Below are 26,487 nucleotides of genomic sequence, written 5' to 3'. Positions count from 1 at the left end.
CTGATACCTTGGATGCTTATGACCCTTCGGAACACCCCTCGGTCCTCGACAGGGTTTTCACCCTTCGAACTATTGTTTGGAAGTCAAGTATGAACTTTGCTACACAAATTGAAGGAAGGGTGGGAAGAACATCCCCAGAGAGATTACCCTGACTGACTATGCAGCGCAGCACAGGGAGGCATTACAGCAAGCAGGGCTCCATGTCAACCCTAAGAAAACCCAGACTGACAAATTTCACACTAAATACCTGGGATACTTTGATGTACATGCTATGATACGACCACAGAAAGAGAAAATGGAGGCAATTCAAAGACTGCAGTTTCCGGCCAACATCTGGAAAGTATGAGCCTTTCTCTGCTTTGTGGGCTACTATCATCGATTCACTCATCATTTCTCGACGATCACAGCACCACTCTCAGATCTACTGAAGACCTCCGCCACCATGAAACAAATCTAAGCCAATGAGGCAGCCTTCTTTGCCCTAAAGATTGTCCTAACCGATGTCCTGATTATTCGGCACCTTTCTTTTTACATACTGACGCTTCAGGAACTGGCCTGTGAGCAATCCTATTCCAAAATAAAGGAGTCTGAACAGATGATCCTCTTCATCAGTAGAAAACTACTAACACATGAGATGGGCTACGCCACCATAGAGAAAGAGTGTTTGGCAATAAAGTGGGCTGTCGAGTCCCTGCAATATTACCCCCTGGGCCGGCAGTTCACATTGGTGACATCACACTCCATTGGTCTGGTTGGCGAGACACAAGGATATGAACCGCCGGATCCTACAATGGCTTTTATCCCTGCAACCATTTTCATTTCAAACTTTCCATCATCCAGTGTGGCTGATGGCTGAAGCATATTTCTTGTCACACACGCATGCCCTTCCCAAACGTAAGGGCCTAGAAAGGAGGGATCTCTGAAGAAGCAAAGGAGAGATGCTGGCAAAAGGAGGGAGAGTGAGGCAGACACTGATGAGACGAAGGCAGCACAGAGCACCACAGCAATGAAAGGGTGGGAAGCTGGCTGGAGGAGGAGGAGGAGGGACAAGGAGTGACTGATGGCCACAGCAGGGAATCAGGGAGGACCGAAGGGCTGATGAGTCCTTTTCTCTTGTTTTTGGGCAGGAAGAAGCCGGGAGCTTCGAGAGGGCATACTGAACCGAGAAGAAGTTTTTGTTGTGCCGCCCAGGCGCCATTGGTGCCAGGCCTACGTTGGGGCCGAAGTCACAGAAAAGAATAGAGGTTTTCGTTGCACCAGTGGAGCGCACAGACTTGAGAGGTGCTGGTTCAATGAGTCACTGCGCTGCAACAACCAAAGACGCGCAAGGAGGGGTGACTGACAGCGGAGGGCTGAGGAAGAGATTTGGACTGTAGGTCCACTTCCTCACAGTGACACTGCGACGTGGGGCTGTCGGTCCTTTGGAGAAGGAGAGAAAGAGGGACAGTGAGAGTTGTAAGGTCCTCATTCCTGCATCCCCCATCTTCATAAAGGGCAAGAACTGATAGAAGAACCAGAGGGTATCAGCATGGGCCACAGTTGTTCTTTTGTTACTATGGCCATAATCCAGGGGTGTTTTCAGCACCATCGAGTTCTGGAGTTTCGTTGGGTTTTGTTAAGTAAAAAGTTGAATGTAAAAATCCCATGAGAGTCTGTCCTTTTTCCCACACCGCACGTTTACAGGGCGATATTACCGGAGACAGCGTGCCGACCCCGTCAGTCATACCCCCCCTGCCCAAATTAAGGGCCTGAGCAGCAGTGCCATTACCGCCAGGGTCGGCACGCCGCCTCGGGTAATATCGCCATTTGCGCCTGTGTAGTTACCTACATGAGTGTTAATGGAGTGTACTGTTTAAAAGAAAAAGAAACTGATCTTTTCTGCATGGCCCCCCACAGCATCGTGGTTCATAGAACCCGTTTTCAATGTTGATAACTGCGACGTCATCAACATTTAAAACTGATCCCAGTGCAGGGGTTGCGTAGAGTCAAACTCGTCACTCGCCCGAGTGGGAGTCATGCACAGCTGTTGAGAAACTAGGGCTTTCATTATTTACATACTGCGCCTCCCAGGAGCAAAATTACCACAAATGCACCCAGAGTTGCATGATTTTAAAGTGTGCACTAAACATGCACTCCGATTCATCGAATTAGTTGCGTGGAAAACGGGGATTTGCCCGCAAATCCCTGTTTAGCGAAAGGGGATTTGCGGGCAGAATGACGCGCAAATCCCCGTTTTCCACGCAACTAATTCAATGAATCAGGGCCGTGGAGTGCCTAGGCGCAATGGAGTTCAATGTATGTCAACAGAAATCCCCCAGGCGCAATTTATTTCATTACGTGCATAGTTATTTCCTTTGTGATTGTGATCAAAATCAACAGGAATGCGTTATACCGATTAGAATTGGGAGGCACTGTATTGAAACATGCTCAAAGTATAAACTGCTGTATGAGGGACTACGAAGAAATACCAAAGGCTTAATTCTTAGCTTTACCACGCCATCGGATTTCTATGATCCTGGGCAAAATAGTGCGTCCATGCCTTTTTTCCCCTGACAAAATTGTAAACGTGTGCAACTAATCCAACACCAGTCTTGTATATAACTAATTGGACATTTACAAGTAAAGGGAAATACAGAAACAGGGTCTCCAGAAATGTCCGTGTGAATACATGAAAGTATGTCCACAATTTAAGAGGTTGCATAGAAATGTAAAATATAAAGGCGAATTGGATTTAATGCCGTTTATGGGTGACAACTTCGATAGGTCACTGTTTTACATCGATTTGTTTTGGGTGATGAGAACGTATTTCTCTGGTGATGCAAAACCTCATAGGTTTGCGTTTTAGAGAGAGAAATACTACAAGCGACTGCACTTTCGACATCATGTTAAGTGGCATGCCCCATTTGAGAGGATCGTGGAGCACATGCGCGGTAACAGCCAGTGTACCTGCGCATCATCTGCACCCTACGGGCAGAAATCGAGCATTGGAGAGAAGGGCCGAGTCCCCTTTTAGAAGCCTGGCTTGACACAAGCTCCACTGTACACAAGAAGAGGCGTGTCTATCCGTCCACTTGGCCTGGTTCTTAGAGCACCCAGGTTGCATTACCCGATGCTGCCAAAGTTGGTCACAAGGCTCCTCCCCAGTGCAGGTTTACACCCGTTGAGAGCAAGCTAACCCTAACCCTGTGGCAGCCCATTCAGAGGAGAGCTCTCATCTGTAGCCAAGAGTCTCCATACAGCAGAGCAGGGGGACACCTGCTGGAAGCTCTGGTCACACTTCACGGCACAGAGCCCTGCAGTCTACGGTGGAATGCCTACTTGGCAGAGGGTACTGTGCACCGAAAGGCATGCTCATATCAAGCTAACACAACAAAATGCACAAACTACACCTGACAGTGTCATGAAATACAAGGGGGGACGAGTTGCTCATGGGATTTTGACAGCTGGCGCAATAGCCGTGTGCACTACTACTCCCAAACCACAAAAGCAGATCGTCTTTCCACAGACCAGTCGTATGTGTTAAATGCGCTACATTTTAAAGTAGACTGGGCTGCAGGCAAGGGCACTGGAGAAAACAAATCAAGTCTGAAGCTTAACAACTTTGCACTGAATTCCAAAAGGCTGGTCCGATGGTCAAGACTTCACTTTGTGAATGTGAGCTGTCAGGCATCCAAATGAAGAATCGTGGACAGCAAAACTGGGTCAATAGCCATAGCTATTGACCTTTGACTTTGGACCCAGTGGCAGGAGATGGCGTATGTAGAAGGAAGGGTTAGGACAGAGAGTGCCGCGTTCCAAATGAGATCGGCAGCAGTCATAGACGGCATTCCGAACAGACCCCTCATCGAGTGCCTGTCCTCTTCCCAACATTCCAATGACTGCACAAAAATATGAAAGTGGTGGGGACCCAGAGCGCACGACTAGATTAGTGCAACCACGCGGGCAATGTTAGTTCATTGGTAGATGACTGAAAAACATTTCTCTCCGCCCCCACCAGCGTTGCACAGCATGCATCTTCGTTTTTGTCAAACTACTCCAAAGCCAGGTTGTAGAGGGATCCTACTTGTGCAGTATTCTAGGACTGGGCAGGGTGTCTGCTAGTGGCGTGGCCACTGGAGAAACAACCGAGATCAAAAAGGAAAATTTCTTTGGCACTGCAAGGAAACAAATCCTACTAGAACTTCTAACGACACAAAAAACCAGTGGGAAGGCAATCTAGGTTCAGAGATGGTTTAGGGTCTCAATTGAGGACTTTGCAACCTAAATGAATGCCCCAGCTTCCACACGAGATAAACAATCAATAGATTATTGGCAAATCCCCCTAGGCTAAGTGGTAAATCCAAAGGAAATATGGTGCCAATTACAAAGTATTGTACATCTATCTACCAGCATCCAGCGGTACAGGTTTGCGAGGTTTCGAAGTGATACATTAAGTGGATACAAAATGGTTATTTTTTTTCGATATCCCACTAGCTTCTTGACCTGCAAAGTTCAGGGCTTGGCGAGTGCACCTCCTTTGCCAGGGCCCGAGACTATGCTCCACCGTTACATTACAGCACTCGACTTGCACTACCTCGATTATTAACAGGCGTGACGGTAGGCCTTGTAAGCAGACGTGGGGGGGGGCAGGGGGAGGGGAAGACAGCCCATGACCTCGGTTAACAGGGGACACATTGCATCTGCTAAAAGGAGCCTTGTTTCAGCACCAGAGATCTCAGTTGTGAGCTGCTTGAGGTACAGCGAAGGGATTCACTTTGAGTCTGGAAATTGGGACTCGCTCATTTGTAAAAGAAGGTGTGATGGAAGCTCTGATGCGTTACGGTTATCCCCAGAGGTGGAAATGTAAAAAAATGTAAAGGGCCAGAGTGGGGGTGGAGTCCCGAGAAGGCAGAGTTTTGTCAGGAGGCGGCGCTAGCAGTTGGATTCCGCTCAAAGAAAATGTTCAAAATAATAGTTTTAAAATTATGCCATTTCTTTCGTGCTGCATCCTTCCAAACTCCACACTGTACATCAATTCCACTTTAAATCACTTCTATGAAAGTGGTGCACCCAAAGTAATGCTGGTAATGCAGTGATTTTTAGGACATCAAGGGATCCAGACACTGCTCTACAGAAGGAGGCTACCAGGGTAGCTCTGCAGGTTGACAGACGGTTGCTGAGATGTTATAAATTCAAAACTTGTTTATCGTGTGACTTCTTGCAATTCCTTATTAAAAAAAAAACAAGTGCACATTATAAAGTGTTTGGCCAGGGGATGGGTTAGGCTGGTCAATGGGTTGAACTGGGGATGGGCTGCTTATTTTTAGGGCGGAGGTGGGGGGTATTTCTGCCCCTGTAGTGAAAATGCAAAATTGGCAACCCATAAATCCACATTCTAATTTCCTAATAACTGTCAGCACAACAGATTTGTGATTATCCAGTTTGATAAGCATGTAACCTGTGACACAACACAAAGAAAGGGGCACACAAATTACAGAGTATTGGTGTGGTAGCCTGAAAAAAAAATGTCAAAGAAAGCTAGTGAACTAGTGAATGCAAGCAGCATGTTGGAGTTTGGAAATGATTTTCTATGAAAGTGTAAAATGCACATTTGGAAAACAATAGTGTGCCCGGCATGGAGAATGCCTGCTTTCAACAGTGATGCCTCCTCCCCACTCCCAGTGATATTCATGGCCCACTGATGTGGTGTCCCTTTCAGGATAGATCAAAAGAAACGGGCTGAGCAAATCGAGCCAGGAAACGCGCGAGTGACGGCATAGGACAGGAGGACAGCGCAGCTTAGGTCACCGAGCCCCCAGTTTAGGGAAGATGGGGGCTCGGTAAAAGCCTGGTCAGGGATGATGCAGGCCGGGGTCCGAGATCCGGCAAGACATCTGATGCCAGACCATTGACCAGCGCTGGACTTCTGCCAGGATAAAGCAATGCAAACAAACACGCATTGCATTGTAAATAGATCTGCCTGGGGAACAACTCCGTTGGTGATGGTGCGCTATATAAATACCTTTAACATTGCATTGTAAATAGAAGTGCATTGATAATAGGGCTTCGCAGAGCGCAAGGGCATACCCATCGCGGCATGCGGATGGGGGCACGGACGTGAGTGATAGGTTTGTGAAACTTGGAAGGGACTGCCCGGACCGGTATGAATAACGTTAAAACACTCGAGCGCAAGCAACATCAACATTACAAAGCCGCGCGCACACAAAATAGTTCGAAACACCAGGTTTGTCGCCCCAACAAATACAGCTCTTCACATAGAACTTTTGGAAATTTGAGGCATTCTCTGCAGTGTGTGGCTGTGCACGCCTTCCAAGTCTGCTTCGAGAAAGCTTGTGCGCAGGCAGATGCCATTTTCACATCACTGTCAACTTACTTTTGAACGAAGCCCAGACGTAGTTTAAAATATAATTTTTTAAAAAAGTACACACGTTGCACTTGCAGTTTTAGAAGCAAAAACAGATGCAGCGTAAAAGACTGAAAACGGTGCGCGTTTTCCATCAAACTCGGATTGAATCCTGGTCCTGAACATGCCCATTTTTTGCCCCAGGGCTGTACGCATTTTTAATGGCCCGATTTGTTTTAACATGTGAAATTTAGAAACATTGTGGTTCCTAACGAACATAGCGAAACTAAGAGGTCCCCTCCCACATCTGAGGGAAGCTGGCTGGGTCTGGCTCCACGCACGCACGACGTACCTTTACGCTCGGAGCGCTTCTTCCGTCTTCGCTTGAAGCGCCGCCGGACTATGCTGAAGAAGTCGCCCATGCTGGCGGGCACCGCTGGACGCGCTGCCATGGAGCAGCACTCGCCGAAGCCCGCGCGTGCCGACTGAACGCGAACCCTCGCCCCAGCTCACCTCACTCACCACTCCGCGGAAGAGCCCCGAAAACTAGCGCCGCCCCCCCCCCCCACCTCCCGCGCAGTCCAGAGTCACCAAACCGCTCAAGTGCAGCACGTGCACCCTGCTGTTATCCAGAGGGGACATACGCTCCTATTAACCCTTACACGCACCCCCAACAGGAGCGGCAAACGATATGGCGTAGACAGCAGGCGCATGCACCACAGCTCGAGCTTTTCAAACAGTGTTTTAATTTGTACTGCGTGCGGGGTCACGGCACGAAGCCAATACATGCCAATTGAGGTACCCAGTCACAGACCCCTCAATTGTACATTCTGGGGCAACAGAAAACACCGTTGACCCAAGACCGGGAATTTCGTGAGTAAAGTAATGTCCTTTGCATTATAGCCTATCTTGAAACTGGGCATTGCAGGACCATATTGAACACACATTTAGATAGGTTATTGATGGGACGTATGGTGTGTTAGCTATTAATGTATTGCATGTGCTTGGAACTACTGTACACTTTCATGCGCAAACGTTTCGTTGAGCCTTCATAATAAAAATAGTTTCACGGAAAAAACACAGTACTCCAACTGCTCACTCAGCCTGCACGAAACGCTCTCTTCGGATCCAGTCCGTTATCCTTCCGGGGTCAATAAGTAGATAACCATTATTACAGCATATGAACCTGGGATTTAGCACGACACAATAGCGTCATAAATTCTTACACGAACATGTAATGTGTCAGAACGTGAAACTATACTTTCATTATGCAAGTAAGTACGCCTTTAGCAAATTTGAAATCCAAGTGCTCCACTTGTAACGCCCAGCGTCCTATAGTGTGGGCCAGGTAACCTTCCAATTATTTAAATGAAAAACACAGATGCCATTTATTTTTCAATATTGTGGCTGAATTGCTGTTTGTTTGCAGATTTAGTGGCACATCTAAAACCAATAGGGAAGCAAGCTGATGTTCATTTCCATGAAAAACAAACCCTCCTGCACGCAGTGGGAAAAATATCGTTCCCCAACTACATATCTTGCCTGTAACGATATCAAGAGATGTAGAGGTGCACTACTATTGGGATTAACTTTGGAGGAGAGGTTTGGCAGCCTGGTCATAAAATTACTTCTAGGTGAGGGGTTAACATTTTTCTTGGAAATTCTATTATAAGGGTAAACACAGCTCCTGTTGAACATCTTTGAGAAATATTAAAAAAGTCTAAACTAAAAAAGGATAAACACGGGGCCTCATCACTTCAGCCCCCTCAAAGCTAGCAGACACCCTGCCCAAACTGTTACTGAGCAGACTGCAACCAATAATAAAAAAAGCATTGCACCATCTACTGATACCAAGAGCGCCCATCCCCCACTAAAGCATGAACCACTCAAATAAAAATGTGGGTAAATTATCCAAACTAACGTCTAAACACGTCATAAACGCCCCTAAAGATGAACTTCCCAAGCCCTTCCTTGCTCAGCCCACATGGTTGAAGACATGGTCAACATTCTTGCTCCCAGTTTCGTAAACCTCTATAATGGCTCCCTTAATTCCGAGTCTGTGCCCACTGCTCACAAATCAGCTCTCATCAGTCCACACCTTAAGAAAGCCAGCACAAAGTTATGTAATCTTTTAAACTATAGACATTTAAAATCTTTGAATCAGAGGTCAACTCATTGAAAAATAAGCTACCAAATAACTGCATGTGTTCAATAATAAGACGGTCCTCTTCATTAACATACAGAGAGACTTAACATGCAGGAGCACAGGCTCGACCTTCGTGGATAGAAGTGAAGAACTGCTCAACTCCTTAGAGGCAAACGAACTAGGCACAATGGGTTGACCATCACTCTAGGCAGACTGCGACACCGTGGATCACCTTCAGCCTTGCATGGGCATCCAAGGATCTGCAGCTGATTGGAGTACATCCTTTTTGAAAAAGAGTACTCAATTCCTTTGAAAAAATCGAACTTAAGATCAAAACGGAAGCCTCAAACATGTGAAGTCCCAGAGAGCTCCTCTCTCTCACCTTGGTTGTTCAATATGTGCAGTCACCCATTAGCCTTCCTCTTTGAAAAAGCCAGCATACCTCCACCTATACACTGAACACTCAATTGCTGTTTATGATGCATGAAGATGGCAACAAGCAAACTAAAGTAAACTGCTTGCCTTCCCCAGATGAACAGCAATGCACATTTAAGACATATCTTATCACAGCAAAACCTCCGGAAGCAAAACAAATTGGGATCCTGTGAAGACCCCAGAGGTACAGAAGGCGAATGTCTTAACACAGGCATTAAGATTAGGATTCTTACAAAGTGAAAGAGACCCACACAAAGGGGTTGGAAGTGGTAGAGGGACTTAAAAGTTGACTTTTTTCAAGCAATACAATGGCCTACTTGAAGTTATTAATAGACCGGAATCTACTCAAAACAAAAATATGCCCAATAAAGGGCAGGATGATTTCCACACATCTGAAGTCCTTCAATATTTGCAGTGGCTCACAGTCAAAGGATTGATTTTAAAACTCTGTACAGCACCCTAAGAGGAATTTCGAACTTGGACTGAAGTGCTTAATAAAAATATTCAAATGCTATGTGCCCTGAAGGGACCCCTCTGAACCTCTGAAAAATAAAATGAAACCAACAACCTCCCGACATAAGAGAACAGGAAGTAACATGCTTGCCACAAAAGTCACTGAATAATATAACAATCTCACCTAGGAGCTAATAACAGAAGTCGCCTAAAATTCAAAATAGCATTGAAAACCCACATGTTCCAAAAGGCCTTTCAGCCTTGATCACAGGATGCAACCACATATATATTCGTATTCGAACCGAAATATCACAGTTCCAATATATTGCTGCCTCAGGTTCTTTTGGCGTGCATTTCTTCTAAATGATGCATGTGGGGTGCATTCAAAGACCCCAAACTGAAGTCCCTTTAACATGAAAAGCAGGTTTTCTTTCAGCACAGACCAAAATGGTCTTGCCCGTGATTACAAATGAGAACTGAAGGGCCATGTGAAAAAGTCCTATCTGTCACTGCCCAAGGAATAGCAGCATTTTAATTCACAAGGCAAGAAGAAAAATCAAAGGTCCCTTTCACATGCAAAACAGGGTTTTCAAACACCGACACCAAAACGACTGTGTGTGCGCTAGTAAAAGCAGGAAAATTGTCTCACTGCTAACAGAAAATGTCACGGAAAAGACATTATGTGTGTTGACAAAAAGTAATGTATACTATGTTTAGCATACAAAATACCAGCAGACATTTGAAAAGCCACTTTGTTTCCCATGGGAAAAGTTCTGTACGCCAGAGGCAAACCCTTTTGGTGGCATGTCACAAGGAACTCAAACTGAGTGGGGGGAATTGGTTGTTTTTAACAGTGTAAAAGGTACAGATGTAGCCGAATGCACTTAATAAAAATAAAAAAACCAAGGAACTTCAACACTGGAAGGCAGGCATCCTAGTGTTTACAACTGCAATAAAATGTGGCTTGTTCTGGAAGGTGTGGATCACCAAGTGTTTTTTAGACTGGCTGTGTCTGCAGCACCATTTCGCCTGGCTGATGAATGGCCACAATGTAGACAGTAGGTCTAAAGAGGAGAGGTGTGAAGACAATTCAATGAAGGGAGCCTGAAACTCCAACTTCAGAGAACAAGCTTCCAACACAGAGACTGATTAAAAAAAAAACTCTAGTTAAAGGCGGGCCCAGTGCGACCATATGGCCTGAAGGAAGAAGAGTTGCCATTTGTCCCAAATGAAGATTTACTATTAATTTAAAAGGTCTATCATCATTGATGCCCTTTTCCCTGCAACCATAAGTCAGATTTTCTTTATGTGTCATTGTTTACCTAATTTCCAGGCGATTGTGGAGGTATAAAGTTCATCCACCTGCAACTCGGGGAACTGTAATGGCCATCATAGATGCGTTTCTGGTTGATCTGAAAGTGTTCAAAATGTGCGAGTCGGTGAACGGATGGAGGATAAAATTAAGAATGTGGGTAATAAATTACATATTCATAACGGTTATGCTTTTTACAGAAAAGGCAGAAAATTGCAACAGGACCGTGCAACTTGGTGCAGACCTGGCTGCCTTATTTAATTTCCCATGATTAGCTGAATCAGAATATATGCATATTATGGCAGTTATTAGTAAAAATATGAAGTTTTGCCACATAACTCGTTTTTGCCAAAAATGTGACATGAGAACAAACGGGACTTGTAAATTCAGCTGCCATATGTCTGCTCCAGACTCTTAAACAATCCATAGAGAGGGGCTGGAGTGAGGAGGAGAGAGAAGGGTAACTGTCCAATCCTATTTGTTTAACCTGTTGCAGGGTACACCCCCAAGACTGTAAAATTGGGGGTGCCATTGCTGCTATATTAAGGGGACTGCACTAGGAAGAGAGGACAGAGCTGCTGGAATTTACCATCAAAAGAGTGCTGCTGCAACTTACCATCTGACAGCTGAAAGGAAACACCACAAAAGTTTGCAGAGAGTGCATCCGGGTGGAGCTGTCTATTGCTACGAATGCCTAAATGCTGACTGGGTCCAATGGTGGAAAGCGGGAAGCCATCCTTGAGAGTGGAGTGACTAGATCCCTGTCCCATCTTTCCAGAGGGTCCTGACATGCAGCTGTCTGTCCTGAACTTTAAACAGAGGTTTTTGATGTAAGTAGACTTGAGCCCTTTGTAACCAAAAGGTTGGCAAGTCTGCTGGCCTTAAATCCTTTCCCTTAATAGTGGACAGGGGGGTGGCACAACTGTGTAGATCCTTAGCCTATTTAACTTAAAATATTAATGTAATTAATTCCCTTTGGCAGAACACTACGCGGTCATTTCTGTAACATTCGAAATTAACAAAGCTGACTTCCCAGTGTGCGCTGAAAAAATATAGCCTATAATTTCAATGAGTAATCTTTTTTGTCCTGTTGACCCCGACTTCTTTAAGGAAGAGGGGTGCCTTTGTTCTTAAATCAGTCCAATCTGTTTGTCCCGATACCCCTGACACAGGCCTTTCAGTGGAGGGGGGGGGATTTTTTCTGTCAGACTTCCCCAACAGAGACCAAAGTAGGGGGAGTCTAAAAAACAAACTGCTAAATGACTCTGTTTATTTTAAACCAAAAGTGTGGGTGAAATCATTATTGCCATATGTATTTGTACACATCTTGAAGCCCTACTGCTATCCTTTTAAGCCTGCAGGAACATCAAAGTTGCACAGCACTACATTTATAATTGTTTTGGTTATTGATCAGTTTAATTATTTCTTGAAGTGAAATTTGTAGAAAGTAAAGAATTGGGATTTGTTTTTTTAACTAATTTGTATAATTGATTTGTGTAACAAGAAGTTAATGGCGAGCCACAAAGATGGTGGCATGTGTAGATGTGCGATTTGTATTACTTTTCATTTAAATAAATACAAATATATTTCAAGTACACCGGCCTGGTTCTTGGCTCGATGGTAGCTCAGGGGAGGGATCCAAGGGACATGATATGCGCCTGAGGTAGGGCTGAATAAAATAATCTGTTAAACAGTTTGTTGTGGGACAGCTTGAGTGAGCAGGGAAGGATCTCTCCATGTTGAGGCTGGCCTCTCAATAAACCGTTACATGTGAATGAGACCTAATGCCTACCCTTTTTCCTACACTCAATCAGCCTCTCCCCCTTCATCTGCAGCACATGTCTGTTTCTGCAATCAGTATGTTTGTAATGTGGTCGAGGGCAGTAGTTATTGACGGTATATGAGTAAACTTATTGGCTGTGAGAAGATCAAGAACTATTTCCATGTGCTGATGAGCATTATTACCAAATGTTATGGTACGCAATTTATCAACCTAAGGATTATGGAGGAGTGAGTTAGAACTGCCGGGATACGAACTTGCGAACCGTAAACTTGCCACATGTTAAGGAGAGTACTTAATTCACCCATCTATCCTTTGGCTATAGTCCTGTGGGTACTAAAATGTTAAGTGAAGAAATGTGCATTTTTTTCTTTGTATAGATGTAATTCGTAACAGTTTGGACAAAGTGCGCCCTGTGAGGTGTACTCGCCCGTGTTACGGGACGTGGACTCATTTATATGAAGCAGTCTTGAAGCCTTTTTACTGAGTAAGTTCGAGGGCATTCTATGACAGTCCTGTGAGGTTAGCAGGACAGGGAATTCTGGAACATCACTTCCAGTGTGAATTTTTAGATATTTTGTTTACCAAAGTCTCATGTGCGGAGTTAATTGGAACATACTGGGGAAAAGGTGTTCCTGGTGGCTCTGCACTGAGCCAAATACCCCCATGTAGTTGGTGTACCCCACATTTTGATCCTCACCAAGCAATCCTCATCACTGGAGACATACACTGGACAAAATTAGGAGGCTTATTTATCAATCTATTAATGGTAAAAAGCATCCAAATTGAATTGGCCATTCATAAACTATAACAAAGAGAAAGGGGTTATGAGGCACATTGTATCACATTGATCAGGGTAAATTATACTCAAACACTACCAGCAAAGGTACGAAAAAGAAATTACTGAAAAAATAAGCTTGGCAGGGAAGCTGCTCCTAAACACGAATGCCAAAAATGTCCCCCGAAATGTCCTTGAAATTGAAACTGTCACCTAAACGAACTGAAAACTTTAACATATGAAAACCGGCGTAAACTAAAATCATCATTCGAAGTGAAGTCCACAAATTAAATTATTTATGGATGTCGTTTTGCGGTATATATTGGAGTACAAATGTCACTAATTCCCCTAAAGGTGTGTGCTGATGGAAGAGCTTAATCTCGTCATTAACGGGTGGGAATGACTTTTGACTATCCATTTTGAGATAACACCTTTAGAGATGCGATTTCCCTCTCTGCCTGTAGCTACGGAGACAAACAGTTGGTCTGTCTTTCTTAGAAGTCTGGTCTTGTCTACATAGTAGAGGACCGCTCTTCGCACATCTAGAATGTGTAGTTTCACCTCAGCAGAGCTTTTGGGTTCTTGGAAGAAGGGCGGTAGCTCAATGGACTGGTTAACGTGGAATTTAGAAATGAACTTAGGTGAGAACCTAGGATGAGTTTGTAGAACCAGTTCATCCTTACGAACCGTAAAGAAAGGATCCTGCACTGACAGAGCCCGAATTTCACTGACCCTTCTTATGGATGTAATTGCTACTAAGAAGGCAGTTTTATAGGTCAGGTGTTTGAGACTTGCTTTATGCATGGGTACAAAGGTGGGCCCCATGAGTTTAGCAAGCCCCACATTAAGGTCCCATCCTGGTGGTGGGTTAGAAATTGGAGTGTGGAGTCTCTTAACCCCTTCCATGAATGCTTTAACCACTGGTACGTTCCACCATGATACCTTGTTAATGGAGGTGGTGTAGGCTAATAGCGCCGCCAAGTGTACCTTGAATGAATTAAATACCAACCCTGCGTCTAGCAGGTGGAGCATGTAGATGACAATATTGGAAGGAGTACAATCAACTGGGTTGATCTGTTTATTCTGTCACCAAATAAATCTTTTCCATTTATCAAAGTAACATTGTCTTGTGTTTTGTTTCCTAGATTCTCTTAGGATATCCATGCATCTCTGAGGTAGATTGAGATGGCCAAACTCTATGACTATAGGAGCCACGTTCATCGAGTTGGGTTGAGGATGCACTGTTTGTCCTCCATGCTGGGATAGTAGGTTGTGCCAGCACGGGAGTTTGATGGGTTCGCACACTGCCAGTCTGCGCAGGTGTGGGAACCACGGTTGTCTCGCCCACATGGGAGCAACTAGGATGAGCATCATCGATTCCCTGTGCATCTTGTTGATCAACTTCCTCATCAGAGGAGTGGGTGGAAAAGCGTAGGCAAACATCGCTGACCAGTTCATCCACAGGGCGTTCCCCTTGGAGCCTGGCTGGGGGAACCTGGATGCAAATCCTGGGCATTGTCTGTTTTCGCTTGTGGCAAATAGGTCTATAGTGGGGAAACCCCACTGTGAGAAGAGGTCTCCTACTACTTCTTCGTGTAGACACCTTTCGTGTTCTTCTGGGAGGTGATCTCTGCTCAAGGCGTCTGCTAGTGAATTGAGATCCACTGGAACATGTTGAGATGACAGGTAAATGTTCCGTCTGAGTGCCCATTTCCAAATTTTCTGGGCAAACTTGGACAGATATAGCAAACAAGTCCCTCTCTAGCTGATTGATGTGATTCTTGGCCACTGTGTGAGACAAGAGCCCCTGAGCTGTGTGGTGGAGGAGGTGTCCTCCCCACCCTGACAGGGACGCGTCCGTAGTGACCACTGCCTGTACCTCTGGATCGTAAAAGGGTTTCCCCTTTGTCAGGTTTTCTCTTGTCCACCAGTGAAGACTTTGTACTAGTGTTGGCGAAACGACCACTAGATCGTCCTAATGACCACTTGCCTGAGACCACTGTTCCGCCAACCATTCCTGCATGGGTCGCATGCGCAGGCGCGTGTGGGGAACCAGGTAAATACATGACGCCATCATGCCTAGCAAACACATCGCTATGCACACCCTTATCTGGCGACCGGGCTGATATTGAGGAATTTGCAGTGTTAAGTTCCGAATTCTTTCCTCTGATGGAAAGGCCAACCCTTCTTGGATGTCTAGGATGGCTCCTAGGAACTGTTTGGATGTGCTAGGCACCAGGCTTGATTTTTTCCCGTTGACTGAGAAACCCAATTCAAAGAGGAGGTCGATCGTGATTTGGATGTTGTATCCGCAAATTACTGGGGTTTCCCCCGTGATGAGCCAGTCGTCCAGGTAAGGGTACACTGGGATTGTCTCCCTGCGTAGGTGTGCCGCCACCACCACCAGTACCTTGGTGAATACTCTTGGAGCCGAGGCTATACCGAAGGGCTGCACCTTGAACTGGTAGTGCTGACTGTCCACCTTGAAGCGCAAGAATCTTCTGTGCGCTGGGAACATAGAAATATGAAAATAGGCATCTTTCATGTCCACTGTTGCCAAGTAATCTCACTTTTTTAGGAGGGGGGATTACCTCTTGGAGCGTAGTCATGTGAAATCTTTGGGGCTTGACATACTTGTTTGCAGGGCGTAAGTCTAATACTGGGCGCATCGTTAAATCTTTTTTTGGCACAAGGAAGTAAGTTGAATAAATACCCTGGTTTACCTGGTTGCCCGGGACGAGTTCTATCGCATCCTTTGCGAGAAGATTGACGATTTCCTCAAGGAGGATCTTCTGGTGGTCCAGGGAATTAATTTTTTGTCGTGGAGGGTGGTTGCGGGGGCGCACCAGCAGTTCGATGGAGTATCCCGCGGATAATGTGGACAGCACCCATCTGTCCAAGGTGATCCCTTCCCATTCTTGGGTGAAGGTGCAAATGCACCCCCCCTACTGGGGATGTATGGGAAGGGACCCTGAGCGGTGCGTCACTGTTTGCTGGGAGGTGTACCGCCTCTGCCTGGGCTGCCTCTCCTTCTGCCGCTGCCCCTTTTGTTACCTCTACCGTAACTCTGGGTACCCTGTTGGTTGTTGCGCCACGATGTACCCTGCCCCTGTGAGAAATTGGAGCCCCTCTGGGAATTTTGTCCGCATGAGCGACGAAAATTATTATTCCCTCTGGCTCGTGGGTTTATTAGTCAACTGTCCCAGGGACTTTAGGGTATCATATTCATCCTTGGCAGCTTTGAGTGCCTCCTCTACCGCCTTGCCAAACAAGACATTCGGTTCCACCGGCATGTCGATTAGGGTAGCCTGGGTCTCGGGCCAAGCGTGTCTCCTAATGACAGTGCCATCTGCGATGCGCCGGCCTGCATTATCTGCAGCGTCAAAGATTGTCTTTAGAATGCACTCGGACACCGATCTACCCTCGGACGCAATCTGGGCTAACTGGCCCTTTAGTGGTTCAGGTGCGGAGGCGATGAGGGCAGCTACCTGCTATCACTGGTGGCAATTATAGCTTGCCAGTAGCATGGTGTTATTGGCGATTCTTGCCTGGTAAGCGGAAGAGGAGGCCACTTTTCTTCCCAACCCATAAATGCTCTTGCTCTCCTTATCTGGTGGAGCTTCAGATGATGGGAGGTGTTCCCGCTCTCTTTCTGGTGGTAGTGACTACCAAGGAGTCGGGCTTAAGCTGGCCCCTTATATTAAGTGAGTCTGACTGGGCGGCCCTGAATAATTTTTCCAATTCTGGGGTTGACAGCTCTAGTGAGATTAAGATTGAGGAGGGAAGGGTCAATTCTACGTTGTATGGACTTGAGAATAGGTATGGCTTGGGCAATGGTTTTTTTATCCCCCATCATTTCCTCTGCAAAGACCCTTTCCTCTGGAGCCCCTTGAGTGTCTAAGTGAAAGTGCTCAGCAGCTCTAAGTACTACTCATTTAGTAGAGGCTGGTTGTCCACAGGGGAGTCTGTGACTGGTGGCTCTTTGTTAACAGGTGAGTCTAGAGTTTAGACCTCTTCCTCCTCTTCCTCCTCCTCCTCCTCCTCCTCCTGGTCCTCGTCATCTCCGTAATAACCGACTCCCGCTTGTTCGCCCAGCATTTGTATGTCTGAGTCGTCAGCATACTGGTGGTAGGGTTGAATAGAGAAGGGGTATGAAATCAGACCTTGAGCTGGAGTATCATTGCAAGATCTTTTACTAGGAGGCTGAGGGTCCCTGGATCCTGAAGGAGAGGAGTCGTCAGCGGTGCTCTGGTAGCTTAGAAAATGATCTGGGTTTTTGGCATAGAAATTAGCCAAGGAAGACATTCTTGACATCACCCTGTCGATGTCTTCAGAGCTCCATTCCCTGGAACTGAGGGTGAACACCTCTTGTTGAGGTACCTGTGCTGTTCCTAAGTCCTGTGGGATAACTTTAGATCTAGTGGCCGAGACAGGGGTAGTAGACTTATCTTTATCTAAAGATTTATGTTTGTCCTTCTGGGCCTGGGGTACAGAAGTTATGTTTGAGGACTTCTTCTGCGGTTTGTCTCCTTTACCTTGTGTAGAGGAGTGTTTCCCTGATGGTTTAGTATTTTCGGAATCTTTCGACGCATGTTGCCGAGATTCGGGGGTGTGCAGGCTTGTCTCTGTATCTTTAGAGTGAGAACGTCGAGACTCGGCGGCAGACGAGTAACGAACTGTCGGAGCCGACACTGGGCGTGCAGCCTGGGGGTGGAGGTCGGATTCGTCTTCTGACGAATATACCTCTGACACTTTGGGGAGTGAGGCACTCTTGGCAACTCTAGACTGTTGCGGTGTGTCGTGAGGCGATCTCAACCTGGAACACTCAGAGGACACGGATTCTGTGGACCGCTCTCTACGTGCCTCCTTTTTCAGAGTACTCGACACGCGTGTCGAATCTCGGCTGGGGGTTGTGTGTTCAGGTGTAGTAGTAGTATGGGTAGCGCTCGCGTCGCCGGGTGTGTTCCCCATAACTGTCCCGCCGGACAATCATCCGAGGTCGGGGACTAGCGTTTGGGTGTCTTTTGACGCAACTGTGCCCTCACCGTCCGAAACGTCGGCCTTGCTGCCATCACTGAAGGACCCCACCGCTTCCATGGCCTCGAGCTGCCTGGCGTGATGGGCCCAACGTTTAGTGGAGCAGTCCTTCAATGTCTTAGCCTTAAAGAGCTTACACACTCTGCAGGTAGCTTCGGGGTGGTCCCTGGCAGGCAGAGATTACAAACGGTATGTTTGTCAACCCAAGGAGACTTGCGGTTGCACTTGGGGCATAATTTAAAAGGAGTACTCTCCATATGTTACCTAAAGGCAGCAGGCGAGTGTATGTAATAAATAAAGTGAGTGTGATTATGTCCACCCCCTCACTCTCCCTACTTGCAGGGCCGAGGCCAGAGGCCTTCCAAGGCCTGGGCTGAGGCTAGAGGCCTTCCAAGGCCCGGGGCGAGGCCAGAGGCCTTCCAAGGCCCGGGGCGAGGCCAGAGGCCTTCCAAGGCCCGGGCCGAGGCCAGAGGCCTTCCAAGGCCCAAGGTCCATCGTGCAGTCTCGACGGTAGTTTGTTCTTCAGATCGGCGTCGATCTTCGATGTCTCGACGTGGGATTGGAAGCAACAGGGATGTTTAGTGTAATTATAAAAAAATGACTGAAAGCCAGGGAACTCCGCACAATGCTTCCGACAAGTATGGCGGAAAAAAACAATCTGAGGGTCCTACACGCGTGAGGGATCATGAGTACAGTGGATGTCACACTAGGAATAGTATTACTGGTGACAGCCATTTTTCGAGTTTCAAAAAAGAAACTAATACTCTGCAGCTTCCACTAGATGTCGGCCTATGCACAGCATGTGATCTAAGCAGATTCCACAAGCCTCAGCTACCATATATAGGCTTATAGTAGCAGGGAGTCCTTTTCCTACAACAACCAAAGCATCACAGTTTGAACTCACCTTACATAAGCCCGAGCCACCAAAGAACAGGCAAATACTGCCAAGAAAAAAATAGTGAGTACAAATAATTTAACAAAATAGTTAAACAGCTTAAACATGCCTGCTTGCTTCAATACACATAGCTCAGTGGATATGTTCAGAACAGTGGCACTTGCAGAATGGAGCCACATGAAGCAGCTTTTATATTGTTACCACTTCATTTTAGGAGGAACTTAAAGGCAAAATGCAAATTTCATTAATTACAAGGTTTTAAGAATTAGGGATTACAAAAAGACATCTGTTTTAGAGTTAAATATATTTGTACCCACCTAAGAAATACTGCAATTTGTAATGGCAATAATCTTTTTACACCCTACAAAATTATTCTATTAACAGCTACAAAATGATATTGAGAACCCTAGCTATAATTAAAACGTGAGAAATTATACAAGCAGATCAAGGTCTCTCCATTCTTGGCCCAGTTCATTTCATTCCAATACATCAACATTCGCATTTACTTCCATTTTAGTGGACATGCATTTTAAAAATGGGTAACAGATAGTTGTTGGTGTATCGCAGGCATGCCTCATCAGAGCACCACCCTAAACATGTCGAGCTGTATCACACCGATGATCTCTAATGATGGAGAAATGCATATGTGGTTGTCTGCATCCGTGAGAACTGTCTTGTGCTTATAGAGCTATCCATAAAATAGTGCTGCGCTATTCTTTTTTTGGATAAAAAAAAAACAATCTTTAGAGCTAATTTGCATACGAACAATGGATTGCTCAGTGGCTATGAACTGAAGTGAACTTCGAAAGATGGCAACTTGGTGGTTTCTGTACCTTGTACTAAAATGGCATATTCTTAAGTCTGTAAGAAAGATGTAAACAGGAATTTAGAGGATTGAACAACAAATGCCCAATGCCCTCTACTAACCTCAAACAAATATTATTGGTAACTGAAAATGTGTTCTTTATATTTGCATAATGCGTGACTTTTTGATAGTACCCAGAAAGTTAATTTCTACCATCACGAATGGCCTATGTACACCAATTGTTTCATATATCTCTTGTCCTACCCATTCGCCTGCCCCTTCCCTCCCAGGCACCTTAAAACAACTTGTAATGCATTTGGTCCATTACTCCGAAACAGGAAAAACACAAGAAACTTAGATCCAAGTAGCTAACAGTGTAAAAGGATTAATGTCAGGTATTATTTATGAAACAGTGCATGAAAGTTGACCTGGCAGTTGTATGGCCATATGTGGCACAAAGGGAAAAGGAACTTAGAAAGCAAATGGACATTTAAGCATTTAAGCACAGAAAGATTTCTGGGTAAGGGTATACATTTTTTTTTAATAAATAAGTTTTATTGGGTTTATACAGAACAATCAATATCCAAACAAAACAAAGAAACTAAAAGTGAAGATAAACATAAAAATAAACAGTTTGCATACATAAGAATAAGGCATTGCGCATGAAAGTTGTCCGGGCGCATATACACATCCACTACGGAGAGATACACATATACAAGACCAGCTGTGTTAATGTCTTGGCTACACAACCGGATGTTGGCGAAACATTACGTTATGTGAAGTCCTGGCTTGATGGCAAGGTTACGTGTTGCAGTTCATTCTCCCAAACCCTGCGTGTTCATAGTACTTGTTCCCATTTTCCCCATATTTTATCCGCCTTGCCAGGGCAGGCTCGTGCTTGATATATTCGACGTTCCATCAGGCTGATAGCGTCCACGTCCGCGGACCATTGGTCATAGTTTGGGCAGATTTCTGATCCCCACAATTGTGCAATGTTTATCTTGGCGATCCCTGCGGACGTTGAAAGCAGCAGCCTTTCGAAGCGGGACAGTTTTCCTTCCTCTTCAATACCCAGGAGTAGAAGTTTGGGGTCATTAGGTATCGTGCGGCCCATGACCCTCGAGAGTCTTTCAATACATTGTCTCCAAAAGTATTGTATTTGCGTGCACTGCCATAGGATATGGTAGAAGGTACCCTCTTCCTGTTTACAGCGCAGACATTTGGGACAGTGTTAGACGCGGATAGTGTCAGTGATAGTGCCTCCCAATGGACCACGTCTTGTTCGAATTTCTTCACTAGTGGGTATAGGTTTTGGGGTATATGTGTCGAGAGCATTGGTGATGATGATACCCAAGTACCGGAACTGTGTGAGCTCAATCTGATAGGGGGAGCCCAGTGGTGGTATGTAGTCCACGCCTTTCAAGGGAAAAACACAGACTTGAGCCAGTTCATCCTGAGGCCGCTAAAGGTTCCGTAATTTATTAGGATAGCAGTGACTATGGGGCCTGAGATTGCCGGGTCACCTAAGTATAACAGGAGGTTGTCCGCATATAGGGATATCTTGTCCTCCCATTCTGAGTTCCAGCGAAAGCCTGACCATGTGTCCGAATCCCTCAGAATGACTGCCAGTGGCTCGATTATTAGGGCAAACAGCATTGCCGAGAGCGGACATCCTTGCCTGGTGCCCTTCCCTAATCGGAAGACATGCGAGAGCCACCCGTTCACTTTCACCTCTGCCTGGGGATCATTATACAGAAGCTGAACCCATTTTATAAATGGTTCGCCGAAGTTCATTTTCCTCATAATTGCCCACAATGCCTCCCAGTACACTGAATCAAAGGCCTTTTCGAAGTCTATGGCCAACAATGCCGCGGACTGCTGTAGAGTGGGCGCTCTCTCCAGGGCCAGATGCAGCCTACGGATGTTCATTCTGGTTGACCTTTGGGGCATGAAGCCGCATTGGTCTGGGTGGATCAGCGCTGTGATGACCGTTTGGAGTCTGTTTGCTAGCACCTTGGCCAGTATCTTCGCTTCAGTATTGATCAGTGATATGGGCCTGTAGGAGCCGCATTCGTCCGGAGGTTTCTTTTCTTTTGGGAATACGATTATCGTGGCTTTTCGGAGGTCAGGCGGGAGCACGCCTTTCAGTAGGGAGTCTTCAAACAGATTCAGTAGGTAAGTCTAAATGGCTCAGGCGTTTCCAAATGTCGACAGGGAAGCCGTTGGGACCTGGGGTTTTGCCGGCCTGGAGTTGTGCCATGGCTGTCGAGATCTCTTCCTCAGTTATTTTGTCATCCAGTGATTCAGCTTGTTCCATGGTGAGGAAGGGCAGATCAATCTTGTCCAATATGGAGCTATTCGGTGTATCGGTGGGAGGCGCATAGAGTCCCTCGTAGAAGTCGGCAAAGCATTCTGCTATTTCCGCATCAGTGGAGACTATTTTGGCTTCTCTTGTTTTGATGTTTTTCACTGCACGTTGACCTTCCTCTCGTTTTTCTAACCATGCGAGCATCTTGCCTGCTTTTTCCTGTTTCATATATTCGTGCTTTCATGGCACCATGTGCTTTTTGGGCACAATCTAGTGACAGATTATGTAACTTTTTCTGCGCCAACATTGGGGCTCTATATGACTGGGGGGTGTCGCTGGAGATATGTTCTGCTTCCTTAGTCACAACTTCTTTTTCGGCGTCAGTGATCAACTCGCGTTGCTTCTTTTTCTTGGCGGAAGTCCATGATATGATCTCGCAGGACTGGTTTGTACGCTTCCCACAGGATGGAGGGGTCATCCGTCAAGCCTGTATTCAGTTCGAAGTAGTCGGAGGTGGCTGTTTCTATTTTTTCTTGTAGTTGTAGGAACCCCAAGTAGTAGGAGTTAAGACGCCAGGTGGGCGGCGGGCGTGGTCTCTCCATCTCCACTAGTAGTGGGGAATGATCGGGTATGCCTCTTGGAAAGAAGGATGCGTTACAGGCCTTATGTATGCTCTGGGATGGGAGAAAGAAATAATCTATCCTGGACATCGAGGCATGCGCTCATGAATGGAAGGAGTACTCACGGTCTTCTCTGTGTAGTTCTCGCCATGTATCCCGGAGCCCCAGTGCGGATGCAAAAGCAGCAAGTCTGGTGACAGTGTTAGGGTTTCTGGTCCACAGATGTGTACGGTCTAAGGCATTGTTCATTACTTCATTGAAGTCTCCTCCTATTATACATGTATCTGCCATTCCTGTCGCTAGGATAGGGGTAATGTCAGCTAGCAAGGTGTTGAGGAGGGCTGGTGGGGAGTAGATTGCCGTAATCGCCAGGGTTTGGTTCCATAGTGGCGCTTACAGGTGTACGTATCGCCCGACTGTGTCATGTGTTACTTTTTTGATTTCAAGCGGTAGTCTCTTGTGGATCAGTATCAGCACTCCTCTCGCCCCCGTGGAGAAACCAGCATGTATCTCTGTGCGGTAATTGGATCTCTGGAACAGTTTACATGTGGTTCCTGCCAGGTGCATTTCGGTTAAGAGGGCTATATCCGGGGAGTGTCTGTTTATGTATTGCAGCACTAGTCTTCTTTTAATGCTGGATCCTAGGCCATTCACATTCCCGGTTATGAGCTTTAGGTGTTTGTTATTAGGAGTCGATGCAGGTGCCATCAGGTATTTGAATGTGCGGTTCCTGGGTGCATCCTATAGATTGCATCTGCGCCAAGGACAGTTGGATGAATTTTATTGCAGCAAAAGCCTCTCGTAGTATTCTCATGTTGTCATTGTATGCTAAACGTTGAAACATTAACAATTCCAACTCCCCCCCTCCTCATACTCCACTCCCAACTGAAGCATCTGCGTGCCCAACATGAACTTATAAACAGATAAACCAGTTAAGCTTCGATTAGCATGCGCCCGCCTTGCGTTAGCGGGTCTTTCCAATCTGGAGGCACCACGAGCCCATGCGACACGGCACAGTGGGATCTCGTGAACCGGGTACCAGTTGAAGCTTGGTTGTACAGCACCTTCTCAGGGTACTTTGAGTTCTCTTTGTCGTCTCGAGGGGGGTTGCTGGTCAGTTTCCAGCCTTGTTGTGCCATGTGGCTTGGGTTTGCATTGTCAAGATTGGGCTTCTTAGCCTACTTCATACGGCAGTTTCTTTTGTGGGAGCGGCATTTGTGGGCTAATTATTAGTTTGCTGGGTGCGGGATCGCAATGTGAGGGTTCAGCTGGGGTTCGATTTCCGGTGGTCATTCAGGATGCGGTCTGCCCCGCTCCCCTCTCTGCCTCCCTTCAGCGCCGTAGTCTCCGTCTATGTGCCTTTCCGCCCAGTTCCAAGCCTCCTTGGGGTCAGTAAAGTGGACAGATGTGCCTTTGTGAAAAAAAATTTACTGGGCGGGAAATACCAATCCGTACTTGACTCCCATCGTTTGCAGGCGTTTTTAGAGTGGATTGAAGGATTGGCGCGCTTTCTGTACTTCTCTAGTGAAGTCAGGGAAGAAAGCAATTCTTGATCCGTTGTATGCGACTGTACCTTTTGACCTTGCCAGTTGGAGCAGGGCGTCCCTGTCCCTATAATTTTGGAACTTTGCAATGACTGTTTGCGGGGGTGCGCCGGGTACAGCCTTCCCAGTCGGTATGCGATGGGCTTGTTCTATGGAGAAAAATTTGGAGAAGGCTTTCGCGTTGTATGTATTTATCAGCCAATCTTCGAGAAACAGTTCCATACAATCTCCTTCTGCCTTTTCCGGGAGGCCGAGTATACGGATATTGTTTCGCCGAGACCTTCCCTCGCACTCATCCATTCTTGATTCTAGGATCTTAATCCGTGCCACCATGCCGGACATCTGGCGATTTGCCCCTCGTATGGAGTCTTCAGTTTCCGAGATCCTCGCCTCAGCCTCTCCAGTGCGTGTGGTTAGTTTTTGTAGGTCATGCCTTAGCAGGGACACATCTGCGCCTATGCTATCCATTTTTTTCTCCATCGAAGTTCTGGAGCTGACAATGGCGCTCATATCACAGAGGGAGATCTCATTTTCCATGAGATCTGCTTCTGCTATTGGCAGCTGTTCAGGAGAGTGAGATAAGGGCATTGTTGCGTATTGTTCAATTCGACTTTGCGTCGAGGATTTCCTTGGCTTATCCTTCCCCATTTTTTCACCGCACTTGTGTTGTGGAGACGGTAGTAGAGGCAGTCCCAGACGTTAGATCTTTGTGTACAGGGCAGCAGCCGGGCGATATTGTCCACGGCTATTCCAAGAAAAAGGGGGGGGGGTTGAGGGTATCAAACACAATCCCCAGTTCCAGTGCGCCGCCACCCTCCTCTCCTTACCACGGCCTTGATATTCAGTGTTGCGGGGATTGTCGTCTCAGGGACGCAGGAGGGTCCGCGGGCGCTCTATGCGGAGCACCCACGTTGTTGCTGACAGTTGAAACTCTGTTGGCGTGTAGCAGCAATGTCTCAGCGAGCAGGCCCAACGGCTCCAGGCCCTCAGGGGTGTGTTGGCTGAGTCCGGCCGTGTCCCGTCGGTCTCGGAAGTCAGACCGACGTCGCAGTCCTGTCTCAGGCGGCAGTCAGGGTGGGGAGGCCGGTCACGTCGCAGCGCCCTGGGTGATTAGAACGCCGGCATCTCCTCGCGTTTCGGGCACTAGCAGCGTTGGGGTCTCGCAGAAAGGGTTGATCCCCGTCTATCCAGGCGTGGTCTGCAACCTCCTCTAACACCGCCTGCGTCGCGTTACTGTGCCGTGTTCCCTTCGTACTTCGCTCTCGGCGAGTCTGCAGCGGCCATCTTGGGTGTTGAGCACGGCTCCGAGTTTACTTGTCAGCCGTATCGTCGGTATCTGACACCGGTTCCGCTCCGCTCATGCAGGGATCGATGCCATCCACATTCGAACAGTTATCTGAGCAGTTTTTAACAGTCCACAATGGCTATTTTCGCAGGATTTAGCTCAGGATCTGGCTGGAGGCTCAAGAGCAATGGCAGCTCACGTCCGCATCGTTCGGCGGTTGGCCACGCCCCCCAAGGGTATACATTTATGATTCTCAAGTAAAACATGTGTAAGAACACACATATTGTGATGCCGTGTAAAAGGTACTCCAATTCTTTCTGGTCAGATAGCATTGCTGCTTTGATATGAGTGAATGCATCAAATACCCTGCTAGACATAACATAGGCCCTATTAATGTGTTACGAGTTAAAAAAAGCGTGGTCCTTATGGGATTGGCTTACTGGATCATTAGGGTCCTTGGAAACCCCTATATTGTCTGAAATACTGATCCTACTAGCAGCCCTTATTAGAATTTCTGTTCGATTGTGCTTATAAAATGTGTCTTAGCTGCAACCTCAAGAGTGCGGTGGATACTGTAAAGGTAAAGAAAATGTTCACGATGCTGAAAATTATTGAAGAACTGTCAAGAGGAAGCGATGATGATTAGACTATGATTACCTAGAAATATCAAAGAAGCTTGTTTAAAGGATTGAGTGTCCATTTGTTAAAGAGGAAGGAAAGTGTAGATTGAAGAAAAAGTTATTTAC

The 26,487-nt window shown here is 46.5% G+C and overlaps 1 protein-coding gene across 9 annotated transcripts in view; it reads right to left on the bottom strand.

Annotated features, from left to right (window-relative positions):
• The window catches only part of ADARB1 (adenosine deaminase RNA specific B1), a 1,064,814-nt gene that overhangs the window by 432,065 nt on the left and 606,262 nt on the right, over nt 1-26,487 (bottom strand). For 2 of the 9 annotated variants that reach the window (XM_069615854.1, XM_069615856.1), the window contains exon 1: nt 6,696-6,837. The exons of 6 other annotated variants lie outside the window; for them this stretch is intronic. In XM_069615854.1, coding sequence (XP_069471955.1) covers nt 6,696-6,795 — 100 coding nt within the window. In that variant the 5' untranslated portion in view covers nt 6,796-6,837. Of the gene's footprint in view, nt 1-6,695; nt 6,838-26,487 lie in introns of those variants that run through there. One more of the 9 variants, XM_069615855.1, reaches the window with a different exon arrangement.

This window comes from Ambystoma mexicanum, chromosome 9, assembly GCF_040938575.1.
Source record: "Ambystoma mexicanum isolate Mex_15411 chromosome 9, UKY_AmexF1_1, whole genome shotgun sequence".
Classification (NCBI taxonomy): domain Eukaryota; kingdom Metazoa; phylum Chordata; class Amphibia; order Caudata; family Ambystomatidae; genus Ambystoma; species Ambystoma mexicanum.
Note: the sequence above shows the minus strand (reverse complement) of the source record. Positions and strands in the feature narration are given on the sequence as shown.